This window comes from Sporothrix brasiliensis (genome assembly GCF_000820605.1).
Source record: "Sporothrix brasiliensis 5110 chromosome Unknown Cont19, whole genome shotgun sequence".
Classification (NCBI taxonomy): domain Eukaryota; kingdom Fungi; phylum Ascomycota; class Sordariomycetes; order Ophiostomatales; family Ophiostomataceae; genus Sporothrix; species Sporothrix brasiliensis.
In genome coordinates, this window is record NW_024467138.1 from 4,194,872 (window position 1) to 4,220,586 (window position 25,715).

General features: G+C 55.3%; 8 protein-coding genes across 8 annotated transcripts; 4 read left to right on the top strand and 4 right to left on the bottom strand.

Annotated features, from left to right (window-relative positions):
* Positions 1-412: 412 nt before the first annotated feature.
* Positions 413-2,848, bottom strand: SPBR_00236 (uncharacterized protein; the record flags this gene model as incomplete). The annotated part of the gene is made up of 2 exons (XM_040758555.1): positions 413-1,626; positions 1,702-2,848. 2 exons carry the CDS (start codon positions 2,846-2,848, stop codon positions 413-415), a joined length of 2,361 nt encoding a protein of 786 aa, XP_040618954.1.
* Positions 2,849-4,906: 2,058 nt separating this feature from the next.
* SPBR_00743 (uncharacterized protein) lies at positions 4,907-6,061 on the bottom strand (the record flags this gene model as incomplete). Its single annotated transcript, XM_040759062.1, has 1 exon — positions 4,907-6,061. The coding sequence occupies one exon, from the start codon at positions 6,059-6,061 to the stop codon at positions 4,907-4,909; it is 1,155 nt and encodes a 384-aa protein (XP_040618955.1).
* A 7,200-nt stretch (positions 6,062-13,261) lies between these two features.
* SPBR_00105 (uncharacterized protein) lies at positions 13,262-16,678 on the top strand (the record flags this gene model as incomplete). Its single annotated transcript, XM_040758425.1, has 1 exon — positions 13,262-16,678. One exon carries the CDS (start codon positions 13,262-13,264, stop codon positions 16,676-16,678), a length of 3,417 nt encoding a protein of 1,138 aa, XP_040618956.1.
* A 691-nt stretch (positions 16,679-17,369) lies between these two features.
* Positions 17,370-17,936, top strand: SPBR_01050 (uncharacterized protein; the record flags this gene model as incomplete). Its single annotated transcript, XM_040759369.1, has 1 exon — positions 17,370-17,936. One exon carries the CDS (start codon positions 17,370-17,372, stop codon positions 17,934-17,936), a length of 567 nt encoding a protein of 188 aa, XP_040618957.1.
* A 500-nt stretch (positions 17,937-18,436) lies between these two features.
* On the bottom strand, positions 18,437-19,702 carry SPBR_00682 (acetylornithine deacetylase; the record flags this gene model as incomplete). The annotated part of the gene is made up of 1 exon (XM_040759001.1): positions 18,437-19,702. The coding sequence occupies one exon, from the start codon at positions 19,700-19,702 to the stop codon at positions 18,437-18,439; it is 1,266 nt and encodes a 421-aa protein (XP_040618958.1).
* A 478-nt stretch (positions 19,703-20,180) lies between these two features.
* Positions 20,181-21,253, bottom strand: SPBR_00796 (uncharacterized protein; the record flags this gene model as incomplete). Its single annotated transcript, XM_040759115.1, has 2 exons — positions 20,181-21,113; positions 21,203-21,253. 2 exons carry the CDS (start codon positions 21,251-21,253, stop codon positions 20,181-20,183), a joined length of 984 nt encoding a protein of 327 aa, XP_040618959.1.
* Positions 21,254-22,987: 1,734 nt separating this feature from the next.
* SPBR_01021 (uncharacterized protein) lies at positions 22,988-23,621 on the top strand (the record flags this gene model as incomplete). The annotated part of the gene is made up of 2 exons (XM_040759340.1): positions 22,988-23,028; positions 23,117-23,621. The coding sequence occupies 2 exons, from the start codon at positions 22,988-22,990 to the stop codon at positions 23,619-23,621; spliced, it is 546 nt and encodes a 181-aa protein (XP_040618960.1).
* Positions 23,622-24,115: 494 nt separating this feature from the next.
* SPBR_00821 (uncharacterized protein) lies at positions 24,116-25,144 on the top strand (the record flags this gene model as incomplete). Its single annotated transcript, XM_040759140.1, has 1 exon — positions 24,116-25,144. One exon carries the CDS (start codon positions 24,116-24,118, stop codon positions 25,142-25,144), a length of 1,029 nt encoding a protein of 342 aa, XP_040618961.1.
* Positions 25,145-25,715: the final 571 nt, after the last annotated feature.

A 25,715-nucleotide genomic window follows, 5' to 3' on the forward strand; every position in this document is an offset into this window, starting at 1 on the left:
TGCATGGGCCACATGTACATACTCAGTGCTTTCATGGTTGTAAATACGAAAGAATTCGAATGCCAAGCTGCTATCAGTTTCCCTTGACCATGGATGCATATTCAATCAACTTTGTGTCAGTCAAATTAAAGTGAAAACCAAACTAACTGTCCACAAACCAGGACAATGACGGGATATAAACAAATAAAAAACGCAGCGCGAATGAACCACGCAGTCAACTGCACCGCCAGTGTCTTCTTTATTACCCAGTTAACCCTGTTCCTTGTTCTCTGTCCTGCGCACCACTACTACCCTCCACATAGTCTCACATGTTTCAGCCTCTCCGTTTCCAAAGAAACGCATTTCAATCTCGCTCCCTTTCCCGATATAATCCCTTGCCGTGTCGTCACTAACTATCGAGCCAAGTTGCTCCTCACATTTGGTCCAAACCCACCATTAGATCCGCTGTCCATGGCGCACTCAAGCTGTGGCGGGAGAAACCATCCCACTGCGACGCAGGAACACTGTTCTGGCTGGTGGTGTCCGGAGTCGTGTCAAAACACAGATCAATGAGCGTGTTGTCATAATTGGTCTGCACTTCTGCCTGTCCATGTGTCTCAGCCTGCGACTGCGTCTGCTTTCTTGCCCGAGACGAATGTGACTTGGTGCCGCTGTTCTGGGAGGCAGCCACCACTCGAGCCGTCGAGAGGAGCGTGGCAAAAGACATTTTGCCAACCGCAAGAGGCGCCGCGTTTCTGTTTGCAGCAGCAATGGGGGGCTTGATGTGGCTGCGGGAGTATGAGGCTAGCCCGACGCTCTCCAAGAGAGACTTGAGCCCCATGTACCCGTGGCTCGCGAGCTTTATCCCGTTGCTGTCGAAGAGGCCACACATGCTGCCACTACCGGCCGGCGCTGCGCAAGGGTCCGGCACAAAATGAACTTGTGAGGCATACTTCTCGAAGTGGAAGATGGACACGATGCGATGTGCTTTCTCGGCTTCTTGGACGCTGGTGAAGTGCATGTGTAGATTGTCGTCAGCGAACCACATCTCTTCTAGAGCGTTCATCTTTGATGGGAAGCGCCGGACATCGAGCAAGAGCTCGGTGCATAGATCGTTGATGAACTGCTTGGGAAAGTCGTTCACAACAATACAGCGTGTTTTCTCCTCAACGGCAACGAGGCCTCGATTTGGCGAATCTGCTGGGACAATTGTCTCACGGGACGGGTACGTGTGCGTCGGCAGCAACTTGATGGACATTCTCGTCCCCGGGTTGAGAGGCCCCCCTTCAAGTTCCTCTGAGCGAGCCAGCAAATCAGGCGTGATTGCCATACAATCGGCAGCCTGCTGTGCGGTCTTGAACGTGATCATGGCGACCTGGCCGTGTCTGGGACCCATAATATCGGGGACAAGTCGCGCCATGAGGACAACACCTCCATGGATATGTGCTAGGAGCTTGTGCATCGAAAAGTCGTGCGGGATGTTCCGAATGAGAACGGAGCGGCGATTGTCATTGCCTTGGCTAGAGCCAGTGATCCCGGCCACAGTCTCAGCGTCGAGCTTGAAGGGATTGAAAACAATCCCAAAGCGATCCGCGTTCTTCGGAGAGGCATGCTTAACGCTTATCATTCCGGGAGGCAGATTCACCTCTACCATTGCATGATTAGCGAACCACTTCTGTTTGCGAGAAAACATTTGTTGGTATGAGAATGCAGGTCGCTCACCGTCAAGTTCGTCGTCAATGTCTGTTGCGACGTCTGGCAGGAAAGGGGCAGCACCGGGAGCCTTGCGCGCTCCGTCTATAGTAGACTTATCTTGCCCAATTGCAGCTAATCCCGCTGCCGAAGTGGGCAGGTAGCTGTGTGCCGTCTTGTTGTCGGCACCTTGGTTGGCTCTGCTGCTTGGTGTCACTTGCGTCTGTGTCTGTGGGAGCTCGGATATGGGTGCCAGGGGCACTGACGGCCGAAGAAACGTCTTCTTGAGCAGTTGACCTTCTCTCTCGGCGATGCGGCGCTTCTCATCAGCAGACTCACGCATTCTCTTCCGGGTGGCCTCTTCCTTCTCACGCAGGACAGCACGCATGGCAGCGCGGCTCATAGCCGGGGCATCGGCAATACCTTCAAGTTCCTCCTCAAGAGAAAACTCTTGCCAAATGTCGTCTGCATCATCACCGCCGTCGCCTCCACTGCTGCCAAAATGGCCACCGGGCTTGCTGGATTGCTTAGTGCTTTGAGGATTGGTCAGAACAAGATGCTTAGCCTGCTGCTTGGTTTGCTGCTTAGGATGCTGTTTGATGTCTGGCTTGGCCTGCTGTTTGACCAGTGGCTGGGTGCTCGGTTTGTCCTGCCGGTCACCCGTCGCCGTGTCTTGCTTCTTGGGCATTGTCGCCTTTCCAGAAGTGGCTGCCTCCTTGACCTCCCCTGCTTTTTCAGTCGTGTTATTGGTCTTCATGCCCTTGCGGGAGGTGACACCGAGTAGATCTGGGCGGCCTTTGGGATCCCCAGGGCCATCAGAGGCGCTGAAGTCGTCTGAGCTGGTCGCAGGAGACAATTGACTGCTAGCACCAGTAGATGGAGGGGTTTCTGTGTTGCCTCCGCTGCCAGGCAGGATTGAAGCAGGTGACACAGCGGTGGCACTCATCATGTGCTTGGTACTTTGGATGAGCAAGTTCTTGATGGCCGCAAGTGCTTGGGAGCTCTTCTGAGGCATTGACGCAATGTTGTAGATCTGCGTGAGGACGAGGACATTGTTTGCGTTGCTAAGAGAGACGGCACGCAACTGGTCCTGTGCCAGACGTAACTCAGTCTCCAACTGCAGAACTCGCTTTGTCTGCCAGACATCCTCGGCAGGTGCGTGAGGTGAGGAAGCCATCTTTTCGAGCTGTTGGAGTCTCAAGGCTCCGGCGTTTTCCGTGCTAAAAAAAGCAAAGGTCAGCGTACGGTGAAAGTGAAGTGAGTTATACAGGCGCGTGTCTTGGCTTTCGAAAAGAATGTATACCTTGTGGGAGTAGGTAACAGGATCAGACAGAAGGCCGGAGGATCAGATCGAGCCAGAGACTGCTTGGTCGTAAGGAGAAGTGACTGAGAAGAAAGAAAAAGAGAGAAGAAAATAAAATAAGACTATGCCGAAGAAGAACGGTCGCAAGTGCTAGGGATGAAGTGTTGGCTGCAGTAGTTCTTCTTTTGTCTCGTGGTTGCAGCTGATGTGGTGCTCAGTTAGCTTTCAGAATAATACGGCCAGGAGGGTTTACAAGCATGTCTCTCCATGGGCAAGTATGCAGAAGTCAGAAGGTGATTAGGTGCTGAGGGATATGAAAGTGAAAGATTGGCGTTTTTGACATTGATAGCATTCTTGATATCGTGTCTATGGATGTGATGGTGTTCGATGGAAAGGAAGGAAAGCTACTTGAGGAAAATTATGATGTGCACGATAAAGAAACCTACTCTTTCGTGCTGTGGGCGCGTTGCCGCCACAAGCTGTCTTTTCCGGTCAGGAAAGGTGGTTGTTGGTGCCGCAGTAGCACAACACCTCGAATGGGAGGAGACTGTCACCGTTTGCTCAACCGAAGCGGACTTGAGAATGTATCGGCGCGAGAGCACTTCGTGGAAACTTGTGGATTTTGAAAGAATTTCAGGAAATGGAGGGTGGAGGGAGGGCAAAATTCTCCTATGTCGTCGAGCAGATGCATCGAAGGGCTGGTCAGCAACAAAAGCAGAGCAGTGACAGGGGTGAACGGAGGAGAGGATGGTGACGAGGAGAATCAGTCAACAAATGACGATGAATGCAGACGCTCAATGACCAAAAAAAGGCTCCCGCTCGAGGATGTAGTTTAGTTTGGAGGCACAAAATTGCAATTGGGTTTTACCTTGTTTTGCCTCTCGCGCTGCTCCGCCCTCGTTTCCGGGTGTCTACCTTCCTTCTTTCCTCGTCTCTCCAGTCGCCCTTTCCTTGCCTTTCGTTATTGTCTTCCAACGGGAAAACGACAGAAATGGCCCGTCAATGCGTCCTTTTGGTAGTCAGCGAAACAATAATGGTTAGAAATAATAGAGAGAAAGGGTCGGTACGGAAACAAAATAGAAGGATTCGTGGAGCACCTGATGGTTAGGATCAACGCAGACGTACTTTGACAACGGAGGGACGGCCGTACTTATACTGCCATTTATGTCACCATAAATATGTCGAGCTTTAGGGAATAAAGGAAAATCAAAATATTGTGGATGGGAAAGGGCGGAAAATGGAAGAAACGAGGCAACACGCTAGAGAGCACGTCAATGTACGCGGTTTGGTGCTTGCTACCCAGAAAGGGGGGGCGACGTGATGACCCCCGATTTGGAAAGAACCATCCCATTGAAACTCGCTGAATGGAGTAATGTGCGAAAGAAAAGGAAAAAAGAAAAAGAAAAAAGAAAAAGAAAAAAGAAAAGGAAGGCTCCTTTCATCATTGCACACAATAGGAAAGAGAGCACTTGCCAATAAGGAGAATCTTTGGAGGGCACCTAAAGTTCAAGCGTTCAGCGTCATATTACAGGAAAGTAAAGCGGTAACACTGCCCACGATCGTCGAAAATATGTCACTACCATCCCATTTTCTGTCCATTGTCACCCTCGCGGGTGCTCTATCTAAATCTACCAATTTTGGTGTACCATTATTGACAAGAAGGAAAGAAATTTAGGAGGCGACAGAAGGCCAAACCTAATCAAACGAAATCATACAAGAACAGACACGATCAAACAGGATTCAAATGATATGCCAAAGGCGAACACAACTTGCATGGGAAAACGAATTATGGCCTGTCAATGGAAGACCTTGGTGACCGACAGAGAGACGAGGTAAAGAAAAGAAAGACAGACATCAGCGGTACGCAGAAATACTTCTAAAGGACAGTCGTGTATTTAGATTGAATTCTCGCCAGACGTGACAACTTGACATTCATGACTGGGCCTTCATCACCAGAGCCTGTTCTGCCTTCAGCAGCGCTTCTGTGCCGGCGTCAAATTCGGCCTGTGCTGCTGCTGACAACAGCTGGCAGGGTTTCCGCGGCACCGGGCTCGGAAGACTGCTTGCCGGGGCGCCACCGATCGACCCAAACGACTGCAGGCCGTGCTTGACACCGACAAACCCATATCGAATGGCCAACCAATCGCCCTGGGCCACAATGGCCTGCAGTGCGCGAGCCTCCTCGATCCGGCCTGCATGGAAGAGATCCAGAATCGATGTGCACGCACGCGGCGACAAGTTGGCCAGCCCCGAGATCGATCCATTGGCCCCGACGACGGCCCCCTGCAAGATGAAGTCGGCGGAGCCGCCGGCCACGAAGAACGGATTCCCCGAGCCCGGACCCCGGCCCAGAGCAGACACGCCCGCCACGACACGCGCCAGCTTGCCCGTGTTGCCGCAGGTCAGCTTCACACCCACAATGTTGGGGTGAGCGCCGGCCAAGGCACAGATGGTGTCGCTGTCGAGATCGATGCCGCTCGCAGCAGCTGGGAAGTTGTACACAAGAACCGGGATCGGGCTTTGGCTGGCGACGGACAAGAAGAACTCGCGCAGCTGATCCCGGCCGAGGATGGAGGCATAGTACCCGGGCGGCAGGACCAGAGCGTGGGTGGCTCCGGCACTGGCTGCCTCGACACAAAGATCGACCGTCTCCCGGACGGACTGGGCACCACAGCCGGCCAGAATAGGGAATGGCGTGGCAGAATCCTCGAAGCGGTCGGCCCGGACGGCATCGACAACAGCCTGGATGTTGCGGATCCGCTCTTCGTGCGTCAGATGAGCAGCCTCGCCGTTGGAACCGTGCAGCAGGATGCCAGCAACACCTGCCTGCTGCAGTCTCGCAGCCTGTTTCTGCATCGATGCCAGATCCAGATCTTCCGTCTCCGGCTCGAAGAAGGTGAGCATAGGCACATACACCCCATCTGGCAGGTGTCGAGAGCGATCTGCGGCAGCAGAGGTTTGTGCCTGGGTACCGGATGCAGTAGCCCCGGTGACAGTGGCTGGGGTCCGAGGCGTCTTTGGGGGTGTCTCGGAGCTGTTCCCGGCGGAGCGGCCGACCGGATCAACATTGATAGACAACGAAGACATTGTGGGAAAATAAACGAGACGAGAGCAGAGAGGGAACACAGATTGGTTGCAGTAAAAAGGAGGTGAGATGAAGATGGCAAAGTATGATGAAGGACTCGACAACAGGGTGGGAGCAACAAAGGATATTTGTATCAAGACAGATGGACCGGCCTAGGAGACAGACGAGATATTACCGGGCTTCGTCCGTGACGCCTGTGACAGTACAAAAGGAGAAAAGGAGAAAAGGAGGGGAAGGTATTGGGGATGCCAAATGTCGTCCAACGATAGAGAGCGTAACGAGTCATTACACAGCAAGCATAGGCTAGATCCTCGGCGACTCTCTCGCGCATCGTGTAAAAAGGGAGTTGTGTCACAAGAAGAAAGCACGGGAAAGATGGCAGCAAGGAACGAGTGAGTGTGCACCACAAGTGGAAATTGTGGCCGTGAACCGATCTGCGGAGGAGAGAAGGTCGATGCACCGGAGAAGCTAAGTGCCACCAGTCGGAAGGCTATCACCGGCAAGTACGACTGTCGGTGCTAAGGTTCTGGGCAGCGGAGAGTGCGTCCGTATGACAAGCATTAACGACCTGCGTGTCAGAGGGGGTGTGAAGAGGAGGAGTACGAGTCGATTAGCTGCACGACTACTACAATCACTAGCGAAGGAGGCCAATACATGTTTCGTCTAAGAGGAAGAAGGGCACCGCCAATTAGCTTGGCTCTCCCATCGTCCCTTCCTGGTGTAACAAAATGAGCCGATGACAAGGGAGGCGCGAAGAATGCAAAATAGCAGTGCCGAAACTTCCCGTCGAGGTAACGCACTCGCCATGGCATTCGTCCTTTTTGCGCTTTTCTAGATTCTCAAAAAAGGTATTGCTTCTTCTAAGCCCACTTCACGATAGCTTGTTATTGATTGGCTCGGAGCAGGAGATCACAATAACGCATGCAACTTTGGACAGGGGAGCTTCAATGGGAGCATGCTGGAAGCTCGCGCGGAGTGTGCCAGCACCAGGCGAGGCGAGACGAGCAAGTGGGCAAGAGCGAATGGCCGACAGGAACGCAATGGAAACAACAAGAAACACGAACGATGACCGTTGGCAGCTTTGCACACCGTGGTGTGAATGGGGGAGCAGCTCTAGGAGGTCGTGTATGTGGTGTATGTGGGCGGTGTTCCCAGCTGAGCGGCTAACGTGGGGGGTTGCACCTTACAGTCGGCCAATCCTGCGTGCGGAGAAGGCAAAACCACAGCAGGGCAAACAAGGAAGGAAGCAAGGGGACGCAGGCAAAAGCGGGGCAGGCGTCCGCGTGAGGAAGCAGCAGAGCACCATTGTGCCTGTTCCAGAAGGTAAGAAACGGTGCCTTTGATGTGTGGGTGTGGGTGTGCGTCTCTGTGCTTTTGTCTGCATTGTCTTCCCAGGCATCAATATCGTGCAGAAGCGTCGATCGTCAGTTGCACCTCACCTCCATTCTATGAAGGGTCCCCAATGGGAGATACGATGTCTTGTATGCTTCAACTTTGAGACGCTGCTACAAATATGAAAGACGCCCAAGCTGACGCAGCTGTATTGCAACATATGTGGAGGCATTGTAACGACAGTGGCAATTCGACTTGTGCTGGCCGCGACACAAAAGTTTTGAGTCTTGTACTCTGGACTCCGTATTGTGGTGGCCCTGGTATGACATTGTAGGTGCACAAAAAAAAAATACTCTCTCGCCGTCCTACTGCCGGAGTTGATTCCCCGGGTCGGGTTGGTGACCGGTTTCCTTACACAGAGAGCCAAGCCACGCTGCCTAGCAGGGCGAGAAGCATGCCCGAATCCTTCATGTCCGACACGAGAAAAGGAAGCGCAAAGTAAGGACCTTCGGCGTACTCAGAGGCCAAAGAGCCAGCACCACCAAGCATGAAAGTGTACCCCCACGCCGCTAATTTAGATTACGCAGTGGTTCATCATGTAAGTCGACGCAAATGGCAGGAAATGGAAAACGAACATAGAGCCAGTGAGAGCGCTATGCCGTCAATTTTCGCCAGAAGCGATCCAAAGAGGGGAAATGATGCAAATGGAAATGTATGTTCGTGATGATCCAATTGCCCCTTCTAGCCTCCCCTCTTTCCCCCTCTCTTTCCTTCCGTCGTTTCCCCGTCATCGTCGCTCTTGCCTTTTCCGACTTCATACCCCTCCGACATAGGAGCAAGCTCTTTCCAGAATGCGCTTTCTCCTCTCGCCCTTGTTCGGGAAGAAAGCATTCTCCTACGAGAGCCGCAAAGACGCGTGTTGCGGCGGGAAATGCTGCTGCCGTGTGACTAAAATAGAATGGGAGAGACGGCGGAAAGAACAAAAAAAAGAAAGACAGCGCGCATCGTCGGGTCACTTTCGACGATCCAAATGAACCGGTCAAGGACAATCTGACGGTCGGGGAGATAGGGGGGAAACAATGCGATTGACGGAAAAGGTAAATGCGTGACCCGCGGGAACAACATTCACGAGAAGGTGCAGCCTGCTTCGCTGACTTTTTGCCCGGTCGTAGCTTCCTGTTTCCAAGCGATCGACTTTTGGGCCCATGCCTGCCCTGTGCAACGCAGGGCTTGCTCTTGCCGCTTGCCGCTTGACGCTTGCCGGCAGTCGCACAGTCGCACTTCTGCCATGTATCTTTGCTCTTTCCTGGACATGGAACTTCACCACTCCATTGACCCCCACCAAAGGCAAGACCTTTGGCTCGATGGCCTACTGCGTATCGCTCCTTCCTTCAACGCACCCAACACAAATATGCCTAAATGAAGACAATTAAAATAAACAATGTAAATGTATGTCATTGGCTTGTCTCAACAGTCATGCAGTCACAGTTTTACACTCGAAAGTCACATCCTGGCATGAAATCGCCAGTGTCCTGGGTCGCGTGCCATGCAGTCGGCACGGAAGTCGCCCTGCGAAGGATGCCCAGGTTCTTCCGTCCTCTAGAATTGGTAGGGCTTAGCGACCGGAGGTGAACTTGATCGCTCCTTCCTCGATATTTCTTCGCGCGTTGCACTCAGTTGCTTTTATTAGTAGTCACATTTTGGTCACATTTTGGCACAGTCTCTTCCCATATCCTCCCACGTCTTCACAAACCTGTGATCTATTTTTGCTTTCTCGGAAAAATACAAGAAACTTTAACCTGCAGGACCTTTCTCTCACGTGAAGCGCACAAGAAGGGCTGCCGCATGGGTACCCGTGGGGGGCCAAATTGCAATCACAACGGATGCTGAAATGCAGCAATTCGTTTCTGCACCCAATCTCTGGCTTGGCCATGTATGACATTCAGCTACATTGGTTACCCCTGAGCGGCAACGACTTGCTTCCTTATTGGATTGGACCATTTGCTCTTAAGTCCATTGTTGCCTTCTTTTGTTTCATTTTTCGTGAGGCTCCGTTGCCCACGCCCAGTGCCCCCAGTGCCCCCATTCAACAGTTTCTTGTCGCCTACTTCTTCAACGGGGGGGGGAGTGACCTCCACGCAATGGTTTGTGCAGTTCTGCAAAGGACTTGGGTCTCACCGCTTCCTTCTCTTCCTCCGTCCTTCCTCTCATCATTTAGGTCACGAAGGGAGCACAGCTAATATGACAAGGTGCTCAACATTTGTCGTCCTGCTGCCGCATTGTGACGAGCGGAACATCACGAGCTTTATTTTCAATCCTTCTTGCGCCTCCATCTGGGCGACATCTGACAGCACCAAGCACGAATATCAACCACGGGACCAGCCCTTCTCGCCAACCACGAGAGTCAACGTGTCTGGACATAACATAAAAGGGGCGTACGTGGACAAAGAGAGCGCAGTGTGACGTGTGTGGTTTTACGCTCAGCAGGCACATCCTGACCAGAAAGCCGACATGCCCGTTTCACCCCCACCTCGGCGGTATCACTGTCATAACCATTTATAGCAGTCATTGTCAGACAAGTGACGGGGTAAACCTCTTATGAGAGGTCATTCGGATGGAGGATTTTTTATCGCAAGTCAGTGGTGGGCGGCTCAAACAGCTTACTACCCGCCAACTCATTCGTTATGATCGAGGCTTATGATCGAGGCTTATGATCAAGGTGCCGGTAGCACCGTTGGTTCATGGGAAAGCTCAAACGGTCGGTGACAAGTTCTTCGTCAACAGAAAGTGGTGTTGCTGGTACGTATCAGCGTGCCAAAGTCAAGTACGCCAGGACGATCAATGCGATGAGGTATCCTGTGGGCGGACCCAGCCCACCGAGAGCTCGTCAACATTTGAATTGCTAACATGAAAAATGATTTATGTATGAAATCAACGAACGGTACACTTGCCGTCTGCCCCAGTGCCAGGCTGTAGACCACCAGTGAGTAGCTCGACATTTAGAAGTATCAACACTTGGACGAGAATCTGATCGCCATTCGCACAACATTGTCACGGTACGGCCGTGCTGTTATTGTCACTATCAATGCAGGCCAGAGCTTCATGTTCTCGGCGAGCGCAGAATGTTGGCTCCCAGAAATAGTTCCTGGCGCCGACTGCAGCGGAAACCAGAATGCAGCGGCCGGTTTTCGGTAACCCTACTCGTGACTCCTCCAGGATATGCTTTTCTGCCAGGATTTTTGATCGACGGCGATACAGTGATTTTGACGACACTGTCTCTTCAAGATGTTCCGCAGCAACCCAGAGCTGTAATCAAGCTGCAATATAAGGGGCTTTAAAGCACATTCATTGGTACTTTATGAATACTTTCTTCCTTCCGCCGACGAAGCAGAGTATGTCTGTTTGAGTAAAGAAACTTGTTTAACAGTCGACATTTAGCCCAGATGTCTGGTAATCTGCACCTAATTTTCCGGTGCACGAGGTGTCCGGCAAGTCGAGAAGATCACACTAGGATCTCCCGGCACCGTTGTATTGGTAGCGGGCCGGACGATGTTTGTTTTTATATTTGAAAACAAAACGTGTCCGTCTTTTCTTCTGTTTTCTTCTTACATGGCTCCAAAGCTAGCATGCTTACCCTGTCAACGCTGAAAACTTGTGATCATGCATCATTTAACTAATTGAAAGCAATATATCGAGGTCTCGGCCCCATAAAGTAATCAACAGGACAGAGAGTAAACACAAACCCAGGTATAAATATTTCTAGTTCCTCGGGTAGAAGCGGTACGGTACGCTCAAGGTCACGGGAGTAAAATCAGGAGGTACAGTCTCGATGGAGGTATTTATTTAAAATCTTGATGAAAGTGATTTGCTTATCATTGTAAAATGGTCAGCAAGTCACATCATCTACATACACGAAGGCTATGTCATCCAGGCAATACAATCATACGGACACGGTGACGGAAAGCAAATCCAGGATCGTGGGTTCCGTTACGGCCGGGCCTGTAACGATACTATAACTTGCGGCGGCGGGCAAGCACGACTGCTACAACTGGATTTTCGGAGAGTCAAAGCTGCAGAGCAGTCCCGGTTGAGCCCGTGATGATATCTCTTGATGTCTTCAATCCTGGCGCCCACGTTACGGTTTTGGATAGCTCTTGCTAAAAGTGGAGCGTGACCCTTGACCAAGCTCCGTTGGAGTGTGGCGTTTTGTGGCGCTCTGATTTTGACCAATTAGCTCTCGCCCTCTTGGACATCCAGTTCAGGCCATCTCCTAAGATCGCGTAGTCGGAGAGCTACGTCCGTCTTGTTTGAGTTCCTGGTATGAACGTGGCAGTCTCGTTCACGACGATCAAAGACAGCCATATCGCCCGATAATATGTCGATAGAGGACGCCCGATGACTACGGTCAAATCATACCCGCCCCGTTGCGACTTGTATTGGATGCAAGTAATTTTTTAAAGAAATCTACCACCTTTCAACGTTGGGAGCATCAGTGAAATATTAATATCCAAAGCTACTCGTCGAGTACAGGTGTTGTAACTTTCAATGTTGTCGTGTAAAGACCGTCCCGTTTTCGCCGAACTACCTCCTCGGCCCATCGTCTGTTGTTTTCTTCTTTACGGTGTTTTCGTTTCATCCCGTCTTTTTTCTTCATCGGTCCCCTATTTGTTTGGTTTTCATCTTCAGTTCCACTTGAAATGGAGACACGGCCTCCTTTTGGAAACATCTTCATTTTGCACGCGCATCACAGCGCACACGGCCCCACAAATGGTCTCCGATGGGCCCCTGTCAGATGTTTGTTTCTTCACGGGACAGGCTATGTGCTGCACAGAGAAAGGGGTTTCTGTGCTTTCTTTTGTACCTGTTCCGCTTGTTCGAGTGGTCCGATCTGGATGGCTCGGCGTTTTAGTGGGTGTGGGGGAACCAAAGTAGAGAAACAGGTGCCCAGTCCTGGGGAACCCGTCACAGCGCCGCTCGGGAACCAGATGTTCTTTCCGATCTTTCCTTTTCGTGTTATAGCAATGGATGTAATGAAAGAGTAATTACGCCGTAGATTCTGAGCTGCTTCTTTTGCATCGGCTCCTTCCCATTGCTGGCCTAGCTGGAGATCGCTCCTGCCATCTTGTCATCTGTGGCAGAGTGTCTGAGTGTGTCGTGGAAGGAGCATTCCAGGGATCCATAGAGCTTGTTTTCCCCTTTTAGCACCGTCTAATTTTAGTGGCTCTTCGTCCCCGACGCAACGCTATTCGTCCCTTGACAGGGGCACTACAGCGAAAACAGCGCCGTGTCGCTGCACCTGCCTCGGATTCGCGTTTTCACGAGTCTGGTAAGGCGACTTCTTCCCCCGAATTGACGACGACATCGAAACAAGACGACCGCCAGCGCAACGACAGCGCTGCAATCTGACGACACGATCCAGAGGACGGACCCAGCACCACAGCCGGCGCATATCTCGTCGACTGCAAACATCACTCAGAGTCTCGCATCCCGAGTTTGACACGCCCAGCCTCGTGCCTGTCCCTCGGCCTCCGATCAGTCTCACCACCGCACAATTCTTCAACGACATCAAGTCCCCCACGAGCCCCTTTTCCTCGCACGACGCCTTCTCTCGACTGCGGAACACCTCTCGTGGTTATTGGCGTGTCCCGTAACCGATTACGGCGTGGCGGGTTTCTGTCGACAACCCCGTCTCTGGCGACTCCGGACGTACCTGGCACCGAACGCGTTTTCTGACCAGCTCGTAACCCGAGACGAATCGCTGTACCCTTCTCTCGACGCGCGACGCCCACCACTACGTCTACATCTCCCCTCCTCTCCTCTCAACTCCACGGATACAAAAGAAGGCGGCGCGGCCGCCGGAGGCGTGCAGCATGCAGTCCGGAAAGGCCAAGGCCGAGGTCATGGGCCGCAAGGCCAAATTGGCCCATTCCTATCAGGAGCTGCTCGACGAATTCTCAAACAAGGACCTCAAGTCCGTCGGCAACTACACCCTTGGGCGCCTCATTGGCAAGGGATCGTTCGGAAAGGTGTACCTAGCCACGCACAAGCTGACCAACGGCTCCAAGGTCGTGCTCAAGTCCGCCAAGAAGGACGACTCGAATCTGGCCCGCGAGATCCACCACCATCGCCAGTTTGTCCACCCACACATTGCGCGCCTGTACGAGGTCATTGTCACCGAGTCCATGGTCTGGCTCGTGCTGGAGTACTGCCAGGGCGACGAGCTCTACAACTACCTCCTGAAACACGGCAAGCTGCCGGTCGACAAGGTGCAGCGCATCTTCGCGCAGCTCGTGGGCGCCGTGTCCTACGTGCACCTGCAGTCGTGCGTGCACCGCGATCTCAAGCTGGAAAATATCTTGCTGGACAAGCACGAGAACGTCAAGCTCGTCGACTTTGGCTTCACGCGCGAGTACGAGGGAAAGGCCAACTACCTGCAGACCTTTTGCGGCACCATTTGCTACTCGGCGCCCGAGATGCTGAAGGGTGAAAAGTACGCCGGCGAAAAGGTCGACGTCTGGAGCCTCGGTGTCATCCTCTATGCGCTGCTCTGTGGCGAGCTGCCCTTTGACGACGACGACGACGACGTCACGCGCCGCACCATCCTCGCCGACGAGCCCCAGTACCCCGACCACGTCCCACCAGAAGCCCTCTCTCTCCTCAAGGCGATGCTCTCGAAGCGACCACTCCTCCGCCCGACCCTGCCCGACATCCTCGCCCACCCCTTCCTCGCCGACCACGCCGCCCAGCAGCAGACCATCCTCGACGTGCCACAGCCGTCGCCCTTTACCACACCCGTCGAGAAGGAGTCGCTGCAGCGCATGCGCAGCGCCGGCGTCGACATTGACACTGTCATTGAGAGCGTGCTCGCCCAGCGCTGCGACGCCCTCGCCGGCTGGTGGACCCTGCTCATCGAAAAGGAGCAGCGCAAGCTGGTCCGCCGCGAGCGGAAGCGCAAAGAAAAGGAGCTCGAGCACCGCAACTCGCGGCGCCTGTCCACGACGTCCAGCCGCCTCGAGCGGCTCGCCACTGTCGAAGAGGCCGGGTCGAGCTACGTCAAACTCAGCGACCCACCCACCCCCAAGTCGTCGAGGGGCCGTTCACAGCGCCGTAGTTGGCACCATGACAGCTTGCGCATCGACGACTTTCCGGGCCTGTCGGAGCTCGGCCGCGTCAACGAAGCTCTGAAAGCCAACAGCGCCGGTGTCGCTGCCGCCTCGGCGACCAACGGCAACTTTAGCAGCAACCGGAACAGCCGCAACAGCCGCAACAGCCGCCCCAGCGGCGAGCACCGGCCACCACCCGTCGACAAGGACTCGCTGCGCTCCGCCAGCTCGTCCCGCCAGCGCCGGCCCATCCCACCGCCCAAGGAAGGCGTCCTGCGGAGTGCCCGGTCCAGGGGGTCGACGCTGCACCTTGTCACAACAAGCGACGCACTGGCCGCCGCAGGGGCCGCGGGCGTCAATGGCGTCAATGGTGTGCACATTGCCAACGGCGCGTCCGGCGCGGGCGGTGCTGGTGGTGGCAGCAACGGCGCATCGGGCTTACACAGCAACCAAAAGGTGCGCAAGAAGACGTCCCAGGTCATCATCACCCACTGGAAGAACATGACGCACTGGATCGCCGAGAACACGCGCCGCACCAAGGGTGCTGGCAAGCGTGGCGGCAGCCACTCGACTCCGAACCTGCTTCCGAAACCACTGAGCAGGAGCGGCGGTGGCGGCGGTACCGGGAGCAGCAAAGACGGCGGTGGAAGCCACGGAAAGGACTCCAAAGCGAGCAGCCCACGCCCTCAAACAAGCAAATACCCGGCCTCCGGATCGGGCGGTGCTGGTGGAAGTGGCACTGGCGGCCTCGGCATTGGTCTCGGCGGCTCTAACACGGCCAGCCTGCCCAAGGGCGTTGTCGCCAATGGATTCGCCAAAGCAGCCGGCCAACCTACGGCCGCCGGCCCCAGCAGTGCCAGTGCTGTGACGGGCGGTGCTTCCGGCGGCGGTGCTTTCCGGCTCGACGACCTGGGCACGCCCGCAAGCATGAGTGGTGGTGGTGGTGGTGGTGGTGGAGCAGTCACCAGCGGCAGCAGCACTGCAAACAGCCCACTGTCGCCCAGCCTGTCCGCCACCACGCCATCCAACACGAACTACCAGCAATTCTACTACCAGGTGCATCCGCAACAGCAACCTCAACAAGGGCAAGCACAACAGCAGCAGCAGCCTGCCTCCGCCCCTCGACTACAATCAACCAATTCTTATAAGCGCCAGTCGCTCTCTCCCTCGCCCCTAACACCTCGATCGGCCGTTCGCCGCTCCTCTGCGGGCCATCACGGCCTCCGTGGCCGCAAATCGACTTCCTCCTCCGTCTCGTCCATCCGCTCCATCCACCAACACCAACATCATCACTCCCACTCCAAGGCATCGTCCACCAGCTCCAACGGCTCCGTCTCCACTGCCACGGGCGCGGGCGCCGGCAGCAGTGTCAGCGCCGTCGGCCGCTCACCCCACCACTCCGTCAAGGTGCTTCCCGCCACGCCCACGACAACCTCCTTCCCCAGCAACCTGCGGCTCGTCCGCGGATCTGTTTTTACGGCGTCGTCGTCGGCGTCTGCTGCTCATGCTTTCAACGAAGGTATGCCACTCAGCCGGGCCCCCGGATCGCCCAACCCTTTTGGTAGCCACTACCAGGCCGGCGGCCTGCACGGTGGCGGCGGCGGCGGAAGTGGCAGTCTCGGTCCCGCCTTTGTGGGCAGCAGCACGCCTGTCATGTTTGCCAAGCGCAAGCGTAACATCTTCAAGGGGCCGATGTTGTCCTTTGGCAACAGCGGCGGCGCCGCCGGAGCCGGCGCCAGCGGTCGCAGCGCCAGCGGAGGTTCGGGTGCCAAGCACTCCCACTCCCGCAGCGCATCCGCCAGCGGACTCGGCCGGCGATCCGGCGAAATCACGATTGAAGAAGAGGACGAGGAGGAAGAAGAAGAGATGGAGGACATGGAAGAGGAGGGAGAAGACATTGACGACGACGACGATGCGGCAGCCAACGGGCACGCCGCCATCAGCCGGTTCCTCATGGACGGTGGCGACGCTGCGGGCGGGCTCGACGACGTCGAAGAAGTCGACCAGTTCAGCCCCATCATCCGACGCCCCGGCGAGTACATTGAGGAGATTTACGAGGACGCCGAAGAGGAGGACGACGTGGGCGAGCCGGGCGACGACGTCGGTCCCGGCAGCGACGCCGCGGCAAGGAACGGCAGCCCCATCAAGACACATGGAAGCGAGCAGGCCGTCTCAGCCGCGTAACGAAATCAACGCTAATGTACATTTTACCTTGCCTTTTGGTTTCTGGTCTCTTTTGGATATTGAGCCGCATTGGCCTTTTCGATGCCCATTTTGTCTCTTTTGTTTCTTTTGTTTCTTGTATTCTCTTGGTCACGCCATTTCTTCTTTCGTCTTTTGTTCTTTTCTATACCATGACAAGCTGTTAACGTGTCTTCTTCTAGCCCTAGGTGCTTTGTTTTCTATTATATACAATTAAATTTTTGTCGATTGGAATATGACCTACATAACAAATATGAATCACGGGACTTGGCTCGATCTATTTTATTTATTCAATTTCTCTCCTTCTCTGCCATAAATTCCATTGTTTCTAAGCCTTTCTTTGCCTTCGTAATCAAAACAACGGGTACATATGAAATCATGCTGCAAATGCGTGTCGGGATGGCCGTTCACCACAACTTTAGACAAAATACACGTGGCAAGTCTTGTGGACTGTTAAACTAAGCAGACGACAGAGTTCATAGTTTCGACAGCACGAAAAGCTCAATGTATTGAATTCGAATCTTAAATATTTGCATATAAACTTCAGCGTGGATATATCCCGTTGTTGTGTCACATTGACATGTCCCGTTCTTCTTCTTCCCTTCTTCTCATACCTAGATCATCATCTTCTCACCTTGAACTATCGATCTTTCTACTCTCACAGTTCAACCAAATGGACGGCGATTTCGTCCCGTGGCTCATTGACTGGGCCATCGACAGTGCCGTCCACGTTAGCATCACCGTCGCAGCCGACTGCTTTGTCCGGGCCATCATCCGCTCCCACGACGAAAATAGACGCAAAATTCAGGTTTTTCTCCTCGAATGGAGTCCGCGCAACACATGTCCCGATGTGTCCATGCACCAGCGCTCCATTATCGAACGATTCAACAGCATCCTCTACTCGCCCGAGGTGATGGCCATTTTCCGTTCGGTGCTCATTGAGACGACCGAGGTTCTGTTCGAATATTTTGTGGTATTCCTCTACGTCAATGTCATCAAACCCAACCTACCACGGGCACCACACCGCAGACAGGCGCAGCCTCATGTACGCCGTGTTCCGCCGCGTGTTCCGCCGCGTGTTCCAACGCCGCCACCAACGCCTCCACCACCGCCTCTTCCCACACCACCACCATCGCCAAGGAACGAGCCGGTCGTTTTGGACGAGCTGGACATCACCGCCACGCAGGCAATCGCAATTCGTCTACATGTCGACGAAATGGTCGACAACAATGTGATTTAGGGTGCAGAGTACGCATATCGATCAGCCTAGCGATCTTTTGAAAAGGACAGACAGCACGCTGAGGGGGTGGTTTATGTCAATAGAAATTTGAAATTTGAAATAAGATACCAATTCGATTCGTTTTTTTAAGTTTCCAAGTGTGCCCCGCCCGTTTCTTTCATGACATTCGGCCTTATTTTGAATTTTGTTTTGGTTGGTGATTTGAGTTCACGATCTAAAGAATGGACCAATCAGGAGGCGAGGCTTACACGACACCCAAGTTCTGTCAGAAAGCAGCAACAGACATCGTAATGTTCGCTCCCAACCACACTCCAGCCTTTCAGTTGATTACTAAGGCGAGTCTCATGGCACGGCCCCTGTGCTCCTTTCTATCGCTGCTTCTTTTCTTCATCGTTGCGCCTAGTGTTTGGTATTTGGGCGATCCGATCGTGGTATTGTTCATTCTCGTTGTGTCTCGTAACCTATCATCTGCGTCTGCTCTGCACACGCCACATGCCTCTCTACTCCCGGCCGAGAGCGTGCCGGATTAGCTTTTCATAGCCACCGACGGCCGTCTCCAGCGCACCGACCGTGAGTGCCTCCTTGTCGCCGTGGGCGACCAGAATATCGCCGGGACCATAGAGGTAGCGCGTGTGGTCGCCGTCCAAGTTGGGCACGTCGGTGCCGTAGTTGACGGTGATGTTGGCGAAGCCCTCGACGGCGCAGTCGCACTCGACGACGCCGTAGCCCTGGGTGCAGCGCAGGGCCAGGTCCTCGTCGGCGCCCTGCAGCGCCGCCTCCATGCGCGCCCGCACCTCGTCGTGGCCGGTGGCCTGCGGGCCCAGCGCCACGCGCACGGCCATTTTCGCCGAGGCGGCCGCGGGGATGACGTTGGCGGCGACGCCGCCCGACAGCAGGCCCACGTTGACGGTCGTGTTGCCGTAGACGGGGCTGCTGCCCAGGTCGGCGTCCAGCAGCGCCGCCAGGCCGCGGACCAGCGCATCGTTGGCGGACTTGCCCAGCCACGGGTAGCCCGAATGGCCGGCCTTGCCCGTGGCCGTGACGGTGCAGCCCAGGATGCCCTTGTGGCCGCAGGCGAGCTTGTTCTCGGTGGGCTCGCCAAAGATGGCGGCCGCGAACCAGGTGGAAAAGTAGCTCCGGAACAAGACAGAAAAGGCCTTCATGCCGTCGCCGCTGTCCTCCTCGCCAACGACAAAGAGCAGCAGGACGTCGCCGGGGCCCACGACACCGGCAGCACGCAGCTGCTCGAGCGCGGTAATCTGCGCCGCGACACTGCCCTTTGCATCGACGCTTCCGCGGCCGTGAATGACGGTCGCGCCGGATGGGCTGTCTTCGTCGTCGATGGCGTACGGGATGTGCGGCGGGACGACGTCAATGTGCGACGTGACAAGGACGGGTGGGAGGGGATGGACAGCGAGAGCAGCGAGACTGTCGCGATCGCCATTGTCGTCGCCGCTGTCAATCCATGCAATCACGTTGAACCGGCCATTCTTGCCCGTGTTGTCGCGCTTGGGCAGCTGCTGCTTGTGTGTCCTGTAATGCCGTTCCTCCAAATAAGCGACCAGCCAATCGCCGACGTTGCCCTCGGCGCCGGTCGTCGAGGACGTCTCAATCAGCCCCTTGTGCAGCGTGAGTAGGTCGTCGCGGTACGCGGGTGCTGCACCGACGGTCTCGGCATGCGCGGTGCCAAGAGGTTGCTGCTCGGTTCGTTGCACAAGCGCCGATGCACCGATGCCGGCCACGAGGAGGCTGGATAGAAGACGCATTGTGTAGGAAGAGGCAGATGTGGGAGAGAGAGAAAGGGGGAGAGCGAATTTGCAGCGACAAATGAGAGACTAAGGAGAGACGGGGGGCGCGACGTGAAAAGGGAAAGAGCAACGATGATATACGCTGTATTTCTGACGTACCCGTACTTGTGACGGCAAGTACGGATTCCGCATAGCTCCAAGAGATGCAGGTCGGCAAGTGCAGCCAATTGGCACCTGCCGTTTCTAGCCCCATCTGAGAAGCTGGTAGGAGCTTGAGTGGGGCAAAAAGGTCCTCGGACGCTGATTGGTCAGCTATACAGTGAGACTCGACTATGAAGGTATCCAAGTTGAACGACACGGAATCGGAGATGTCAGCGATCAAAAACAGTCATCAATTCAACATCAACGTTGTTCCTATCTACAGTACATCATTCATCTCGTTCTCGGCAGGCGTCCTCTACAGGCGTCACTCTTCCTTTGCCGTCTCGTCGAGCCGCTAAAACTTGTGGTACGGCTGCTTGTCCACCTCTTCAATCGAGTCGTTGATGGCATTCACAGCATCCACGACCGCCTGCGGCAGCGGCCCGGCGTCGATGGCATCCAGAGACTTCTTCAGCTGCTCGACCGTGGCCGCGCCCACAATGACAGCGTCGCCGTGCGCGCCCGACAACTGGCTGTGGTACACGGTCCACCGCAGACTGGCATCGTGGCCGGGGATGCCGTGCTCCTTGGCCACGGCGCGCACGCGGTCGACGGCGGCGGTGATGGTGGGGCGGTCGTACATCTCCCGGTAGATGGAACCGACGATGCCGGACGACTCCAGGCGGCCGCCGGGGCGCTTCTTGTCGCCGAAAATGCCGCCGGCGGCCGGGCTGTAGGCATAAAAGGCGACGTTGTTGGCGCGCAGCACCGGGAACAGCGTGGTCTCGATGCTGCGCGAGATGGGGTTGTAGCAGCCCTGGTAGACGGCGGGCGGCGCATAGCCCTTGTCCTTGCTGATGTCCAGCAGCTGCTGCACCTCCTCCGGGCGGTAGTTGGAGAGACCCACCTTGCTGAACTTGCCCTGCTTCCGGAACGTGTCCAGGGCGGCGAGGGTGTCGGCAAAGGGCGTGGTGCGCTCGGGCACGTGCAGGTACTCGATGTTGATGGGGTGGCCGCCGAGCGCCTCGATGGATCCGTCGATGCTCTTGGCCAGGCCCTCGGCGTTGTGGTCGCCCGGCGTGAACGAAAAGACCTTGGTGTCGACAACGAAGCGGCCGTCCGTGTTGTGGCGCGCAATGCGCGGCTCTGCCGTCCCAGGGGCGCCGGGCGGGTAGTTGCGAGCGGTGTCGACGACGCGGTAGCCGCGGTTGTAGAACTCGTCGAAGAAGGGCCCGACCTCCTCGGGTGTGTCGAGGCGCACGTTTGTATCGGCAGTCGCGTCGCCGATCTAAGAGAGGTGTTAGTAGCGAAGGAGCACAGAGAGAGGGAACAGAGTGATGTGAGGTTTGGGGGATCGGAAAGAGTCAAGCAACGTACGCCGGCGGTGCCCAGGACAATCAAGGGCCGGTTGGGGTACTTGTCAGCCATTGTAGAGAAAGGCGTGAAGCGCAAAGGTAAGGCGTTGGTAAGTGGCAGCGAGGAAGAGTGAGAGAGAAGGAGGGTGATGAGGCAGAGTCTTCATTCTTCTTTCCACCATCGTGGGCAGACGGCTCTATTTATATTCCTGCCTCGCGGGCGTGTCTCAAAGGTGGCGGTATTTCGTTTGCCATTGATCATCTCTGAGACCGAGTCTACCTCTCATAGCTCCGGCGAGACGCGGAAGCTCTCCAAGGTTCCACGTACGGTTGAGGAGTGTGAAGACAGACGTAAGAATCGAGCAATGCGAGGAAAACAACGGGTGCCGGTGCCCGAGTCCTCGAAGCATCTAAGCCGTCTAAGCAGTCGAACTGTGGGCATCCAGGGCCCCGCCCCTCGTGCAAGAAAGGTAAGAATGCAAAACGGCAAGGACAGGACGATGGACAGATGGACCGCGCTCCGAGGGTTGTTCTATCTCCGGCGTGGCGAGAACACAAAATTCATGTCGAAAATGGAAAATGCAGCAGGCATCAAGTGATGCGCCGGCAAGTGTATGTCGTGTACATCCCGAATCCTTTGCAGTAGGAATGGGATAATGAAAGAGGGAATTAACACGGTCCAATAGAAAGGCACATAAAAGTTTCCAAAAGTTCTGCTCCGACGTGAAGGCGACAAAGGTGCGATGAGGATCCCGAGATCACGGCGGAATGAATGGAGCGTTAGTTAAGCAATGTCGTTGGGAGCACCTGCATGCTGCTAACCCGTCTGGGACAAGCGCAGCGTGGAGGCCATTAAGGTGCTGAGCGGCTGCCTGTTCCTGCAACGCGCTGAGGTGGACCCTGTCAGACGGCCGAACAGGCCGGAATTGGCCACTGTTTGACACGCCGAAAGCCGAAGCCGCAGTGGGCAGCGGGTTCTTTGTCAGCTGCCTCACCTCTGAACGATGTCGACGACAGACTTGCATCCAGTCTCGACGCATTTCCACCGCCGTCCCTTCGCGTCGTCCTGCGGTTGTGTGTTTGAGGATCTTATTGCAATTGCTTCCAGTTTGTCATCCTGCACAATGGGCATGCGATGTCTTGTAGGCGAGGGAGAATGAAAATCCGGAATACGGCAACAGACAACAAGAAGGAGCTGTTTTGATAGCAGGAATTTCTGGAATTTCTGGAGTTTCTATTTCCCAGTGACAATTCGACGGAGGGATGGTTGCTCTTCTTCGTCGATACAGGGGAGCAAACTATCATCGAACGGCGGATTTAAGAAAAAGAGATGGGCCTCAAGAAAGGCGAATACGAACGGAGAGGAGTCAGATGACACGATGGCGGTGTTGATTGTTGGACGATAATGGACGAAGAAAGAGGAGGGAGAAAGGAGATGACGCTCAGGCTGATTCTTCACCAAATGGCCAAGAGACGAGTCTATGGCGGCTCAATTTACCCAGACGAACGGTGGACAGAACTGCGGTCAGACGAACTCCAAAAGGGATCGATATTAACAAGCCTTGGCGATGCGGCGTCAAATGATGGAAGTAGATACGGGTACGAGAAGGAAAGGAGAGAAGGAAGAGATGGGCGAGATGTGAAAGGAGAAAAAGAAAACGTGAAAATCGCGAGACAGAAATAAAAAAAACAATAATCTTCGATGACCTTTTCGCACGAGACAGCCGGCATCACGAAAGACTGTCATCAGCATTGTACCATCGTTCCCTGTGACAGGTTTGACGGTCTCGTCTTCGTCGCTTGCAACATGGCCTTTCTACCGCTGGCACTGATCTACCTGGCGTCGGGGTGAGTTCATCAGCAGGCCTTTCAAGGCCACAAGCTTGTCGACCATCCAACGGCCAACACCAACAGCCAACCTCACTAACGCGTCCAGATTTGCCCTCGTCCACGCGTCCACGCGGCCGCCGTACGAACCAGTGCCGGCCTGCCCGCCCTGCTTCACGTCGACCGTCTGGACACAGGGTGTCTGCGGAAAGCCGCGATGCACGACGCCGGCAACAAAGCCGACACCAACACCGACACCAATTCCCGCTCCAGCGCTCTCCGGCGACTGCACCGTCACCGTCACCGAAGCAGAGCCCCCGACCACCACCATCGTCGCCAACACCAACGTCTGCTCCGTCTTTCCCACCATCACGCGGTCCATTCCCTGCCCGCCCGCGCCCGCTTGTAACGACGACAGCCAGCGCTGCAAGACGGTCTGGATCCCGGCCACGAACACCGGCCCCGACAGCACGACGTACATCTCCAACTGCGTGGCCACCATCACGCCATGGATCCAGCCGTTGCCGCCCGGCTACACGCCGACGCCGCCGCTGCCTCCGTCCTATCCCTGGCCATCGTCTGTGACGTCCGGGCCGTCCGTGGCGGTCATGTAGGAAATCTCATCTCAGGAGGAGTTGACGAGGACAGGAGGAGAGGAGGCAAACAAAATGTATGACGACGACCGCCGGCTGATTGCGGACACGGCAGAAAAAGGCGAGAAAGCAGATAAAAACAGACGCAGGTGGGATAGGAATATTACCGGTTAATTCTGCGGCTTCGCTGCTGCCGGCCGACTAGATTAATTGCACGCCCAGATGTCCCCACGATATGGCCGGCAGTTGTGTTCCGAGAGCGTGTCCATCTGAAATCAAAACTGCAAGTCAGAACTGCGAGTCAGAACAGAAGTTGAGGCCTTTGGTGGTGAAGATGCCGGTCCCGGTAACATGTCGAGGGTGGTTTTATCGTCCGTTCCTGGTTTTCAGATCCCTCTCTTGCCCTTTATTTGCTCACCAACTCCGGTGTCTGCAGAATCCTCACGAGCACGACCGTCTTTTCGGCTCATTGACACCGTCTTCGCAACGTCTACCATCCATACCCACCACGCACCATGCGCGTCGTTTCGGCCCTCGTCGGGCTGGTCGCCCTCCCGGCCGCCTCTGCCCAGCAGATGATGCGCTTCTCGTGCTCCCAGCTCGTCGTCGAGCGTCTCGACCCGCTCGTCAACCCGGGCGACCTGGCATCGCCGCACATGCACCAGATTGGCGGCGGCAACTCCTTCAACGCGTCCATGGACCCGGCCACCCACGACCCCGTGCGCGACTCGACGTGCACCAGCTGCACCTTTTCCGAGGACTTTTCCAACTACTGGACCGCCAACCTCTACTTCCGCGCCCGCAACGGCACCTTCAAGCGCGTTCCGCAGATGGCCAACCAGGGCCTGCGCGCCGACGGCGGCCTCACCGTCTACTACATCCCGCCCTACGACGGCCACACCAACGTCACCGCCTTCAAGCCGGGCTTCCGCATGCTGGTCGGCGACGCCGCCCTGCGCTCGCCGCGCGGCCAGCAGCGCCAGATCTGCCACCGCTGCTTCTCGACCATCGAGCAGGTCCCCTTTGGCGGCGCCCCCTGCACCGGCGACGACACCCAGGCCCTGCCGTCGGGCTTCTGCCCGGGCGGCATCCGCACCACCATCACTTTCCCGACCTGCTGGGACGGCGTCCACACCGACGCGCCCGACCACAAGAGCCACGTCGCCTACCCGGCCACCGGCACCTTCGAGTCCACCGGCGACTGCCCGGCCAGCCACCCCGTGCGCCTACCGCAGCTCATGTACGAAGTCATGTGGGACACCCGCGAGTTCAACGACGCCGCGCTCTGGCCCGCCGACGGCAGCCAGCCCTTTGTCTACAGCACGGGCGACCGCAAGGGCTACTCCCAGCACGGCGACTACGTCTTTGGCTGGAAGGGCGACGCCCTGCAGCGCGCCCTCGACCACCGCTGCGGCAACGACGTCTGCAGTGTCCTGGCGAGCCAGACGAGCGAGCAGGCCATGCAGTGCACAAAGAAGCAGACCGCCGTCGATGCCGTTGATGGCTGGCTGGAGAAGCTGCCGGGCAGCGTGCATGTTGCTTAGAAAGACGGCGAAGCCGCCTTCTTTCGCGCTCCGTCGGCGTCGGGCAGGCGGAGGACAATGTACCAAACGTAAGCAAGTTGAGTAGTATCAGTAAGCAATAAATTATCATGCAGTTACTATTGAGAATGGCGAGTGGCAGAAAGTAAGGAGGCGAATAGGCGGAGAAATGGACAAACCATAACGAAGAAACAGAAGGAGGTAACCACGTAAGCATGGAGGAGTGATGGGTATGAAGAGAATCAAAGAATGGGTGAGGCAGACAGACGCAAACGGTGGCAAGATAGTTAATACAGTGACATACAAAGCACGGATAGAATGTGTTTACTTTATGTTTTGATAATGAAAATAAAAATAAAAATGAAAGTACAATATAAAATACAATAAAAGAAAATAAAAGAGAAGAAACTGAAACATACAAAACACAAAATACAGCTGAAAAAATGAAAGTAATCAAGTTATGTTCTTATCCACCCCCATAAAAAAAAACCGCGACAATTTCTATTTCTATTTTCTTTCTTTCTTTTTTTCACCAAGACAAGAACACTACAAAGCTGCACCACAACTGAGCATA